The sequence below is a fragment of the Gymnoscopelus microlampas genome, assembly GCF_963454915.1.
Source record: "Gymnoscopelus microlampas genome assembly, chromosome: 10".
NCBI lineage: Eukaryota > Metazoa > Chordata > Actinopteri > Myctophiformes > Myctophidae > Gymnoscopelus > Gymnoscopelus microlampas.
The window spans coordinates 52,345,712-52,359,396 of record NC_139947.1 but is presented as its reverse complement, the minus strand read 5'-3'; the positions used below and the strand labels follow the sequence as shown (position 1 = coordinate 52,359,396).

The window sequence follows — 13,685 nt, the reverse complement described above, 5'->3', positions numbered from 1 at the left end:
GAAAACCTCCGCGTCTACACGGCCCTGTTTAAAAAAATCTCTCTGTCCACACGACAACGGCTAAGTCAGTCACGACCCATGCAAAAACTCCGTTTACCGTGTCCACACGGGAACACATAGCCGGAGTTTTTAAAAATCTACACTGTGGCAGGAGTTTTCCAAAAGATGCGTTTACATGGAGCAAAAACGCGTTTGCGTGTGGACGAACCCCCCAAAACGCATATAAAAAGCTACGTTTATGAAAATACCTGTGTACGTGTGGACGAAGCCTAACATTCTCTGCACGTCCCTGCAACAGGTGGAGAATTGATTGCGTGAAACAATCACCTGTGCGTCCAGTCTCAATGTTAGTAAACACATAATTGGTCTATAGAGGGCAATTATAATGTATTATGGCAAATGAGGCTTATTAGCCAGGGATCCTTTTAAAAGCATGTTTTTTTTTTATTCCTGAAAAGTTAATATTTGAGTTGGTTTCTGCCCGTAAGCAGAGATTTACTAAACATATATATAAAGAAGAAGTATGGAGACACAATGTTTCTGTATGACATCAGTATATAGATAATAAATAACAAAGTACAAACAAATGTATATAATACAACAATAATCATTAAAACATACAACAGACAAACAACAGTGCTTTAGAATGTGTCTTTATTCACAACATGAACATGAACATTACAGAAGCTCTTTAATGTAATGAATGTGTCTTTATTGACAACATGAACATGAACATTACAGAAGCTCTTTAATGTAAAGCTATCAGGACAGTGGTGGAAGAAGTACTCACAGGTTTTACTGAAGTAAAAGTACAAATACCATTTACAAGTACAAGTTACAATTGAGACATTTACACTCTTATCCAGAATGACTTACAAGTAATGTAGAAATACTCTATTACAAGTAAACGGTCTGTAAAAGTACAAAAGTATTGTCATTAAAACATACTTACAGTACTCTTTATGCAGAAGGGCCTATTTAACCTTTTTATATTTCTCTTAGAAAAATAGCAGATCTACAAGCTCATAATGTGATGCATTGCAAGACGTTGTGAGCTTGTAGATCTGCTATTTTGCAAGAGTTGAAGTATAACATTGTGCTTAAAATATATGTTTTGTTTTAGTAATCTAAATCTATACCTTACAGTAATCAAATAATTGTAATGGAGTAAAAAGTATTGCCTCTGAGATGTAATGGACCCCAAATCAATATCTGCAGACCCCCATCTGGGACCTCCATGAGAGCAGATTTGGTATTTGGTATTTTCTAAATTATTCCTCATGTTTCAAGACTTTCCAATGTATGTATTTTTAAACAGCAGATCTACAGGCTCACAACACACCAGTGTGAGCTTGTAGATCATCATAAAATACTGGTTTAAATGCTTTATGTATTTACTTTGTCTTCCTATATTAACACATTTAGCTGGGGACCCCCCGAAGGACCCCCGGACCCCACTTTGAGAAACACTGACATGAAGTATTGAGAAGGGGACATAATGAAGTCAAGTAAAAGTATCTCTAAATTGTACTTAAGTAGAGTATTTGAGTAAATGTACTCAGTGAGTTTCCAGCAGTGTCAGTAGCAGAGTTACAGAGAATAGAGCAGAAAACCACTGAATGTGTTGTGATTCCATATGCCATCATAGAGCCTGTTACCAGCAGGTACCTTCATGTACACTGTGTCTCTCTGCTCCAGCTCTATGATCACTCCATTAGACACGTATTCTAACCCTTGTCCATGATTTTTGTATCCATAGTTATAAATGAGCAGCTGATTATTTTTATACATGTAGACCTGCACATACTTTGATGCATCATGGCCGCCTGCAGTGAATCTGAACTGATAAACTCCTTTCACAGGTGCGGAGAACTGACCTGGAACATGCACAGGCACACACACACACGCACGCACGCACGCACGCACGCACGCACGCACGCACGCACGCACACACACACACACACACACACACACACGGATCATGTTAACACTGTTAACTACTTAAAGGAGTAGTTCACCCCAAAAAAGTACTTATTTTCTATCAATTGCTCATGTTAATGAGCTTTACATAAAGGGATAATTCACTTAAACATGTTTGGAGTCATTTTAACTACCTGGTCAAATTACGTCTACCATCAAATTATTGTCTCATTCCTGAGACAATAATTTGATAATTTGGGTAGGAGACACAAAGGAGTCTCTTTGAGTCTCCTACCGGATACACCAAACCGCTCATCAAATTATTGTCTCAGGAATGAGACAAAAACTAAAAACTGTATTCAAGGCTTCATGGTGTAATTGATAGTCATTTTTGGGCGAACTATTCCTTTAAGCTCTATATTTTTTTAAAGGAAAAAGTGTTCTAATAAAGCTGATCTACAAGCTCACGAGCCATAAAGAAACATACAAAGCAACATGTTGTAAATCTTGTAAATGTGATATTTTGGAAGTGTTTGAACATTTTAGCCTGTAATGACACAGCAGAGTTAACCCTTCACATGCTGTTACTGATGTTTTCACAGAGATGTAAGTTGTATCATTAGTTGGTGAGAGATAATTGATTGTGTAAAGCTCATTAACATAATTAACTGGATATTTCACTTTCAAACATGTTTGGGCTCATTTTAACGTAATTAACCAGACACGCCCCCTTCCTACAGTACAAACCCATTGTAACTTCAAACTCCATTTTAAACCTGTTTGACTCATTGAAAACACCAGTCCTTGGTTTTATTTTAGTTTTTCATTATTATTTTATTCTTTAATTTTCCCAGATTTTTTTTTTAATCAAGCAACTTAAAACTATCTGAGGTTTTCACAAAAGCCCAAGTAGATGTTAAAATGACCCCAAACATGTTTGATAGTGAATTATCCCTTTAATCAATTAATGTAAAGCTCATTAACATAATTAATGTAATCACTTAAAGGGTAAGTGATATGTTTTTGTTAACATAAGCGTTAAATAGCTCTATATTGAGATAGTAATAATCATCAAACTTGAAAATGTATTTTCAGTTTATTAAAGAGCTGGAGAGATGAGGAGACCCCTGTTACTGAACAAACAATGATTACTATCACAATATAGAGCTATTTAACACTGTTACTGAACAAACACTATAGCAATGATTACTATCACAATATAGAGCTATTTAACCTTTTAACAAAACACTTTGTTTTCACCAAAAATATCACTCACCCTACTTTTAATGTAAAGTTAATTAACATTACATTACATTACAGTCATTTAGCAGACGCTTTTATCCAAAGCGACTTACAATAAGTGTATTCAACATAGGTAGGGAACAAAACTACTAATCACCAGAAGTCTGAAGTGCATTTCCTGCAAAAAAAAGCAACCAAGAGTATACCTAGCGCTAAGGTAAAAGTGCAATTAACATAATTAACTTAATCATCACCTACCTGTAGATGTACTGTAGGCGTTGCCGATGTTAGAGTGAACTCTCTGATAAATCAGAGTTCTATCAGAACCAAATGGTCCAATATGTCCATTACTCAGCAAATAAGCAGAGAAGGCCACCTTTGGTTGGTCTGTCAACACAGGAGCATTATCACATTATTATATGATTATACAAGCATATATTATACTGTTAATGATCATATTATTTATATTACTATGAAAGCATATCTTATACTCTTACTCATAGATTGGTGAAGCAATAGGAAGCGACGCACGAATCCGGGCGGCTGGGTTTGGATCCGCCCTTCAAGACCATCGATTGGCCTCGTTCTTTCAATATTAATCCGATACTGACGTATCGGATTAATATTCTCATAATTTTTGTGTCATGTAGATCAACTATAGCAGCTTGTAGATCTGCTATTTTGGTTTGATTAGTATTTCTACTTTTGCTCAAGTAATTCAGATTTTAGGACTCCTAAGAGTGTTTATAACTTTCACTCCACAACAATGCAAAGACAAATATTTTACTTTTGACTCCACTACATTTCTAGAGAAGTCTGTTTTCTCAGCTCCAAGAATTGTAGAACACATTTATTGACTCTAAAACTGGTGAGTCAAACTGCACAACGAATATTTAAATGTGTAGCCATGATTCTCTGTTTTCATGAAATAATACTAAACTAAAATGCCCCCAAAAAAATAAATGACTATTTTTCGGTCAAATTCAGCCACATGTTATACTATTAATAATAATAAAAAACAAGACAAAGTAATATCAACAACATAGAATATTTGCTATCTAGTGGTATTGTCTAGTCCATTGGTCTTCAAAGTGGGGACCCCCAGGGGTCCTTCAGGGGGGTACCAGGGAGTCCCCAGCACAGAGTGCCGCGCTATGAGCTTGTAAATCTGCTATTTTTGAAAAATCGAGATTTATATATATATATATATATATATATATATATATATATATATGTATATGTATATGTATATGTATATGTATATGTATATATATATATATATATATATATATATATATATATATATATATACATTTTTTTAAGCAAAACATTTGTAACTCAAATCTTTGCTTCTGGAGGTCCCTGGGACAAAATATATTTTGCCAAATACATATCATTTTGAGGGTCCTTGACATGAAAAAGATTGAGAACCACTGGTCTAGTCGTAGTGTATGGAAACTAATGCAGAACCTGTGAGATATGTTACACTCCACGCTTCACTTTAGTTTTGGATTGGAAAGTCATTATACTTATAAAATAACAGATGTAAGAGCTGATAACGCATGGATAACAATAATAATAATAATAAAATAAACACCGCACCCGACCGGAAGGGTCGTGAAAGCGCGGCTTACGGTCGAGCGCATTCAAGAACCAGTTACCACTTCATCTGTATGACAGCAGGCTGCCTTCTAACCAGTTTAAACCAGTTACCACTTCATATGTATGACAGCAGGCTGCCTTTTAACCAGTTTAGACCAGTTAACACTTCATCTGTATGACAGCAGGCTGCCTTCTAACCAGTTTAGACCAGTTAACACTTCATCTGTATGACAGCAGGCTGCCTTCTAACCAGTTTAGACCAGTTAACACTTCATCTGTATGACAGCAGGCTGCCTTCTAACCAGTTTAGACCAGTTACCACTTCATCTTTATGACAGCAGGCTGCCTTCTAACCAGTTTAGACCAGTTAACACTTCATCTTTATGACAGCAGACTGCCTTCTAACTTTGACACATCATTGCTCTTTGGAACTTTTAACTAGGGATAACATGACATGTTTGCTAAAAGTGCTAATAGTTATAATACCTGTTATGAGTCTGCTCACGTTCTCCACTCGATGGTCACTTACATTCAGCCTCATCTCAACGATGGTCAGCTGAGCTGAAATAATTACAACATTAAATCACTCATTAATACTCATGCAGTTTGATTTAATAACTTTGAATTTCAGTAGTTTGAGTAGTTGTTAATTTGACTTATGTTATGTTTGTGACATTGTGTGTAAGAACAATACTGGGGTTGCCTAGAGAGAATCAGAATCAACAGCCACACTAATCAGTATGTATTGTCAGAGTTTTCAACATGAGTTTTCTAACAATGAAAGTACAATACCTTCATTGTGTCTGTTCACTTCCTCCACTCGACTCTCAGTTAGATTCAACCTCATGTCTACGCTGGACAGCTGAGCAAGGTTGGCTGAAATCATCACAATACATTACATTAAATCACTCATTAATATGCATGCAGTTTGATTAAAACACCAGCACTGTTTACAGTTAATCTGATTTATCATAAAAAATATTTGATATTACTATGAATCAAATATGGCTGAGGGAGAGATTTCTGTTGAACCTGAATATAGCCTGGAGACCATGAACTTATTTTAATAAAATCTGCTGGTTTGAGCCCAGATGAAGAGAGATTTTAGGCATACATTCGTGTTCACACTGAAGGGTAATTTTGACCCAAACAGTAGGTGTTAGTAGGCAAGAAAGCTCAATCAAGTAAGTGTTAAAACACTTCTGGGTCAAAGTCTACTCTGGCTTTTGTGTTTCACTCCAGACAGTTTTATGTTGCTTGATTCAACATTTACATATTTCATATTCATGTCATAAGACATGAATGACATTGTTACTTTATGGTAACTTAAATTTATGTCAGAGACCTAAAAATGTAATTATTTCCTCCTAAGATACAGTATGTCACAAGGACAACTTCAGAGAATGTCAGTTTCCATTAGGACAGATTGAAAATATTCACTTAAACCTCAGCATCTCTAATCTCGTGGTAACATTCACCAATAGATCGCCGATCTATAAGCTCACATCGCGTGACTTTTGACATGTTAGGAACTTGTAGATCTGCTATTTTTTTTGAAGAGCTTTGGTGTAGATGGAAAAAGAGCGCATCAAGTATAGAGGGTTATGGTTAAACTGGTTGAACTGAAGTGATTTTGATCATTTCCAAATATTATCAAAGTATTCTGCGGTACCCTGGCCTTGTGTTACAGCACCCTAGAGTGTCACAGCACCCACTTTGAGAAACCTTGTATTATAGTACATACAATGTTTGCTAAATGTGAAGTTATAATACCTGCATTGTGTCTGTTCACCTTCATTTCCACGCTGGACAGTTGAGCAAGGTTGTCTGAAATCATCACAATATTAACATTAATACTCATACAGGTTGATTAAAACACCAGTAGTAATTACAGTTAATGTTACTTGACATAAAATTATGAATTTTAAAACTTTTGAATTCTATGAATCAAATATTGATGAGGTAGAGATTTCTGTTGAACCTGAATTTATCCTAGAGGTCATATACTTATTTTAATAAAATCTGTCTGTAAACAAAGTTTATTTTTATTTTTATAGCATGTTAAATACATAAATACAATTTACAATTTAGGCTTTTAGCAGATGCTCTTCAGTCAGAGCAACTTACAGTATAAAACACAAGGTAATACATGAAATGTTAAACTATTTTGTTTAAATTTGAGCCCAGATTATGAGAGATTTTAGACATTCATTATTTTGCGCACTGAAGGGTCATTTTGACCCAGCCAGTATATAGGCAAGAAAGCTCAGTCAAGCAAGTGTTAAAATACCTCTGGGGTCATTTTAAAGTCTACTCTGGCTTTGTGTTTCACCCCACACATGTTTTATGTTGCTTGATTCAATATTTACATATTTCATATTCATGTCATAAGACATGAATGACATTGTTACTTTATGGCACCTTAAATTTATGTCATTTATATCAAAAATATAATTATTTCCCCCTAAGATACAGTCATAGGCGGCGGGTGAGCCTGACAATTGGGAAGGCTATATGGACCAATTGACCAATAATTGGTCTAAAAAAAAAAAAACGTTTGAATTATATGAATCAAATATTGGTGAGGGAGAGATTTCTGTTGAATCTGAATTTATCCTAGAGGTCATATACTTATTTTTTTATAGCATTTTAAATACATAAATACAATTTAAAATTTAGGCTTTTAGCAGATGCTCTTCAGTCAGAGCAACTTACAGTAAGCTAGGAAAACACGAGGTAATACATCAAATATTAAACTATTTTGTTTAAGTTTGAGCCCAGATTATGAGAGATTTTAGGCTTTAAATATTTTTCACACTGAAGGGTCATTTTGACCCAGCCATTTTGTGTAAGTAGGCAAAAAAAAACTCAGTCAAGCTAGTGTTAAAACACCTCTGGGTCATTTTAAAGTCTACATTGGCTTTTGTGTTTCACCCCAGACATTTTTTATGTTGCTTGATTCAACATTTACATATTTCATATTCATGTCATAAGACATTCATGTCACATTACGGGACTTTTAATTCTTTCCTCCTAAGATACAGTATGTCACAAGGACAACTTGAGAGAATGTCAGTTTACATTAGGACAGATTGAAAATATCCACTTGAACCCCAGCATCTCTACTCTACTCTCTCTACTCTTGTGCTAACGTTCACCAACAATAGCAGATCTACAAGCTCACATCAAGTCACTTTGTGACGTGTTTTGAGCTTGTAGATCTGTTATTATGATTATGAGATATTTTAGACATTCATTCTTTTGCGCACTGAAGGGTCATTTTGACCCAGCCAGTATATAGAAAAGAAAGCTCAGTCAAGCAAGTGTTAAAATACCTCTGTTTTTTTTTTAAGTCTACTCTGGCTTTATGTTTCATCCCACACACGTTTTATGTTGCTTGATTCAATATTTACATATTTCATATTCATGTCATAAGACATGAATGACATTGTTACTTTATGGCACCTTAAATTTATGTCATTTATATAAAAAATATAATTATTTCCCCCTAAGATACAGTCATTTGCAGCAGGCGAGCCTGACAATTGGGAAGGATATATGGACCAATTGACCAATAATTGGTCTATATAATGCTGCACTGCACACATATATTATATATGATTTGCACAATCCCCAGCATAACATTTGGAAAGGCTTAGCCTACCCAATTCTTCATTACCCGCCGCCTATGGATACAGTATGTCACAAGGACAACTTTAGAGAATGTCAGTTTACATTAGATTTGAAAATATCCACTTGAACCCCAGCATCTCTACTCTTGTGGTAACGTTCACCAAAAATAGCAGATCTACATGCTCACATCAAGTCACTTCGTGACATGTTATGAGTTGTAGTTCTGTTATTTTTGTTGAAGAGATTTGGTGTAGATGGAAAAAGAGCGCACCAAGCATATCAAGTAAAACTGTGTGTGTGTGTGTGTGTGTGTGTGTGTGTGTGTGTGTGTGTGTGCGCGCGCGTGTGCAAGTGTGCTGCAGTCTTCTTTTTTACACACAAACACTCACAGATACACGCACGCTCACACACACATTGTATTAATTATAGAGCATGAAATATTTGCTAGTAGTAGTGCAGTAAAGTTTTGGGTTAACTACATTTTAAGGCCGATTCAGATACAGTTCTACAATTTTGATTTAGTTCCCCATACTTCAATGAATTATTTCCTTAAAAAACAGAGCTTAAGTAGTTAGTAGTAGTTAACATGATCTGTGTGTGTGTGTGTGTGTGTGTGTGTGTGTGTGTGTGCGTGTGTGTGTGTTACGCACACGTGCATAGTCTGCTGCAGCACTTTTTTTTTGCACACACACATACACACATATTCATTATAGAACATAAAATGTTTGCTAAATGTGAAGTTATAATACCTGTATTGTTTTTTTTCAGTTCCTCCATCCTCGTTTCTACTCTGGACAGCCGAGCATGGTTGGCTGGAATCATAAAAATATGTTTTAACATTAAATATAATACTAATACATTTATATTAAGACACAGTAGTGTTTATAGTTCATATGATTTGACATAAAACATACTAATTTTAAAACATTTGCTTTTGAATTCCATGAATCAAATATGGGTGAGGGAGAGATTTCTGTTGAACCTGAATTTAGCCTAGAGGTCATATACCTATTTTAATAAAATCTGTCTCTAAACAAAGTTTGTATTTCGTCATAGCATTTTAAATACATATTTACAATTTACAATGTAGGCATTTAGCAGACGCTGTAAATGCAGAGCGACTTTCAGTGCAAGGAAAACACGAGGTAATACATCAAACGTTAATCTATTTTGCTTAAATTTGAGCCCAGATTATATATTAACCTATATGAACCTATTGAATTTAAAACTCCATTTTAACCATGTTAAAATCATTGAAAACACGGCCCTGCTTCTGGTGACTGCAGGGACGCGGGAAGTACTTTAGAGCAAGGGGTGCTGGTAAACGGGACACATGCACGCGCGTGCATGGGTCCCTCGTGCGCGCGCGCGCGATTTTTTTCGGGTTTTGCCGCGGATAAAGTTACTTTTTTTGTTACTTTATTTCGGTTTTAGGGTTAGGGTTGGATTAGGGTTATGTGATTTAATTCTTTTGGGGGAGCCGCGCCCACCGGAGAAAATCTCTCACACACACACACACGCACGCCTTCAGCCTTTTTTTTTTTTTCCCCTCACAACGGCAGGGGGTGCTGCAGCACCCTCAGCACCCCACTTCCCGCGTCCCTGGGTGACTGATATTGTCCTTTTAATGCATGAGTGGGCCATGCATTTTCTCTCTCTCACACGCACACGCACACACGCACACGCACACGCACACGCACACACACAGTCACAAAAGTGACCGATCACACATAGGCGTGACAAAGTCACACAAAGAGAATGGCTTAATGCAGCATTAGACAAGAATGCATATGTGTGCCAAAAAAACTGTGGGAGTAGTGCAGTAACGTTTTGTGTTTCTATATGATAACATTGTCAGGCCTTCAAATCCAGTTCTATTGGTGATTTAGTTCCCATATTGTTTTCAATGTTTTTTTTGTGTGTGACTATCTTCATGGCAGACCCCTGAACAATGTTTGTTCCATGTTTGGTGCGTATTGGTTAACGGTGCACCTCACAAGTCTGGATGTTATGTTTGTGACATTGTGTGCAAGAACAATACTGGGGTTGCCTAGAGACAATCAGAATCAACAGCCACACATCCCAGCATCTCTAATCTCGTGGTAACATCCACCAAACATAGACAATCTCTAAGCTCACATCGCGTGATTTTTGATGTGTTAGGAACTTGTAGATCTGCTATTTTTGTTGAAGAGATTTGGTGTAGATGGAAAAAGAGCGCATCAAGCAAATAAAGTATAGAGGGTTATGGTTAAAGTGGTTAAACTGAAGTGATTTTGATCATTTCCAAATATTATCAAAGTATTCTGCTGCACCCCTGTCCTTGTGACACCCTACACATCATCACAATATTAACATTAAATCACTCATTAATACTCATGCAGGTTGATTAAAACACCAGCAGTGTTTACAGTTAATCTAATTTGACATAAAAGTATGAATTTTAAAACTTTTGAATTATATGAATCAAATATTGGTGAGGTAGAGATTTCTGTTGAATCTGAATTTATCCTAGAGGTCATATACTTATTTTTTTATAGCATTTTAAATACATAAATACAATTTACAATTTAGGCTTTTAGCAGATGCTCTTCAGTCAGAGCAACTTACAGTAAGCTAGGAAAACAAGGTAACACATCAAATGTTAAACTATTTTGTTTAAGTTTGAGCCCAGATTATGAGAGATTTTAGGCATTCATTATTTTTCACACTGAAGGGTCATTTTGACCCAGCCATTTTGTGTAAGAAGGGGCAAAAAAAGCTCAGTCAAGCAAGTGTTAAAACACTTCTGGGTCATTTTAAAGTCTACTTTGGCTTTTCTACTTTTCATATTCATGTCATAAGACATTCATGTCACATTACGGGACTTTTAATTCTTTCCTCCTAAGAAACAGTATGTCAGAAGGACAACTTGAGAGAATGTCAGTTTACATTAGGACAGATTGAAAATATCCACTTGAACCCCAGCATCTCTACTCTTGTGCTAACGTTCACCAACAATAGCAGATCTACATGCTCACATCAAGTCACTTTGTGACGTGTTTTGAGCTTGTAGATCTGTTATTTTTGGTGTAGATGGATGAAGAGCGCACCAAGCATCTCAAGTATAGAGGGTTATGGTTAAACTGAAGTGATTTTGATCAGTTCAAATATTATCAAAGTATTTTGCGGCACCCCTTGACTTGTGTTACAGCACCCTGAGGTGTCAAAGCACACTTTGAGAAACCCTCCATTATAGTACGTACAATGTTTGCTAAATGTGAAGTTATAATACCTGCATTGTGTTTGTTCAGTTGCTCCATTTGACCTTCACTTACATTGACCCTCATATCTACGCTGGACAGCTTAGCAAGGTTGGCTGAAATCATCACAATATTAACATTAAATCACTCATAAATACTCATGCAGTTTCATTAAAACACCACCAGTAATTACAGTTAATCTGATATGACATAAAAATATGAATTTTAGAATATTCGCTTATGAATCAAATATGGGTGAGGGAGAGATTTCTGTTGAACCTGAATTTGGCCTTGAGGTCATATACTTATAGATATAAAATCTGGTTGCAACCCAAGTTTTTATTTCGTTATAGCATTTTAAATACATCAATTACAATTTAGGCTTTTAGCAGATGCTCTTAATTCAGAGCAACTTACAGTAAGCAAGGAAAACACGAGGTAATACATCAAATGTTAAACTATTTTGTTTAAGTTTGAGCCCAGATTATGACATATTTTAGACATTCATTCTTTTGCACACTGAAGAGTCATTTTGACCCAGCCAGTATATAGGCAAGAAAGCTCAGTCAAGCAAGTGTTAAAATACCTCTGGGGTCATTTTAAAGTCTACTCTGGCTTTGTGTTTCATCCCACACATGTTTTATGTTGCTTGATTCAATATTTACAAATTTCATATTCATGTCATAAGACATGAATGACATTGTTACTTTATGGCACCTTAAATGTATGTCATTTATATCAAAAATATAATTCTTTCCCCCTAAAATACAGTTATAGGCGGCGGGTGAGCCTTACAATTGGGAAGGCTATATGGACCAATTGACCAATAATTGGTCTATATAATGCTGCACACATATATTATATATAATTTGCACAATCCCCAGCATAACATTTGGGAAGGCTTAGCCTACCCAAGCCTTCATTACCCGCCTAAGGATACAGTATGTCAGAAGGACAACTTGAGAGAATGTCAGTTTCCATTAGGACCGATTTGAAAATATCCACTTGAACCCCAGCATTTCTAATCTTGTGGTGACGTTCACCAAAAATAGCAGATCTACAAGCTCACATCAAGTCACTTTGTGATATGTTATGAGTTGTAGATCTGCTATTTTTGTTGAAGAGATTTGGTGTAGATGGAAAAAGAGCACACCAAGCATCTCAAGTATAGAGGGTTATGGTTAAAGTGGTCAAACTGAAGTGATTTTGATCATTCCAAATGTTATTAAAGTATTCTGTGGCACCCCTGGACTTGTGTCACGGCACCCTAGGGTGTCACAGCACCTACTTTGAGAAACCCTGCATTATAGTACATAACATGTTTGCTAAATGTGAAGTTATAATACCTGCTTGGTGTCTGTTCAGTTGCTCCACCCTCATTGCTACGCTGGACAGTTGAGCAAGGTTGGCTGAAATCATCACAATATTAACATTAAATCACTCATTAATACTCATGTACTTAGAATAAAACACCAGTAGTAATTACAGTTAATCTGAGTCGACAAAAAACCTTAGCTTTTGAAATCTATGAATCAAATATGGGTGAGGTGAGGGAGAGATATCTGTTGAACCTAATTTATCCTAGAGGTCATATACTTATGGATATAAAATCTGGCTGTAACCCAAGTTTTTATTTCGTTATAGCATTTTAAATACATAAATACAATTTACAATTTAGGCTTTTAGCAGATGCTCTTAATTCAGAGCAACTTACAGTAAGCAAGGAAAGCACGAGGTAATACATCAAATGTTAAACCATTTTGTTTAAGTTTGAGCCCAGATTATGAGAGATTTTAGGCATTAATAATTTTTCACACTTAAGGGTCATTTTGACCCAGCCACTATGTGTTAATCGGCAAGAAAGCTCAGTCAAGCAAGTGTTAAAACACTTCTGGGGTCATTTTAAAGTCTACTTTGGCTTTTGAGTTTCACCCTAGACAGTCTTTATGTTGCTTGATTCAATATTTACATATTTCATATTCATGTCATAAGTCATGAATGACATTGTTACTTTATGGCACCTTAAATTTATGTCATATTACGGGA

At 35.9% G+C, this 13,685-nt stretch overlaps 1 protein-coding gene across 1 annotated transcript; it reads right to left on the bottom strand.

The window, feature by feature from the left end:
- Nucleotides 1-1,223: 1,223 nt before the first annotated feature.
- Nucleotides 1,224-13,028, bottom strand: LOC311053342 (cerebellin-1-like). The gene is made up of 4 exons (XM_084068810.1): nt 12,986-13,028; nt 5,251-5,325; nt 3,421-3,549; nt 1,224-1,877 (listed from the first exon to the last, which is right to left on the bottom strand). The coding sequence occupies exons 1-4, from the start codon at nt 13,017-13,019 to the stop codon at nt 1,591-1,593; spliced, it is 525 nt and encodes a 174-aa protein (XP_083924936.1). The 5' UTR covers nt 13,020-13,028; the 3' UTR covers nt 1,224-1,590.
- Nucleotides 13,029-13,685: the final 657 nt, after the last annotated feature.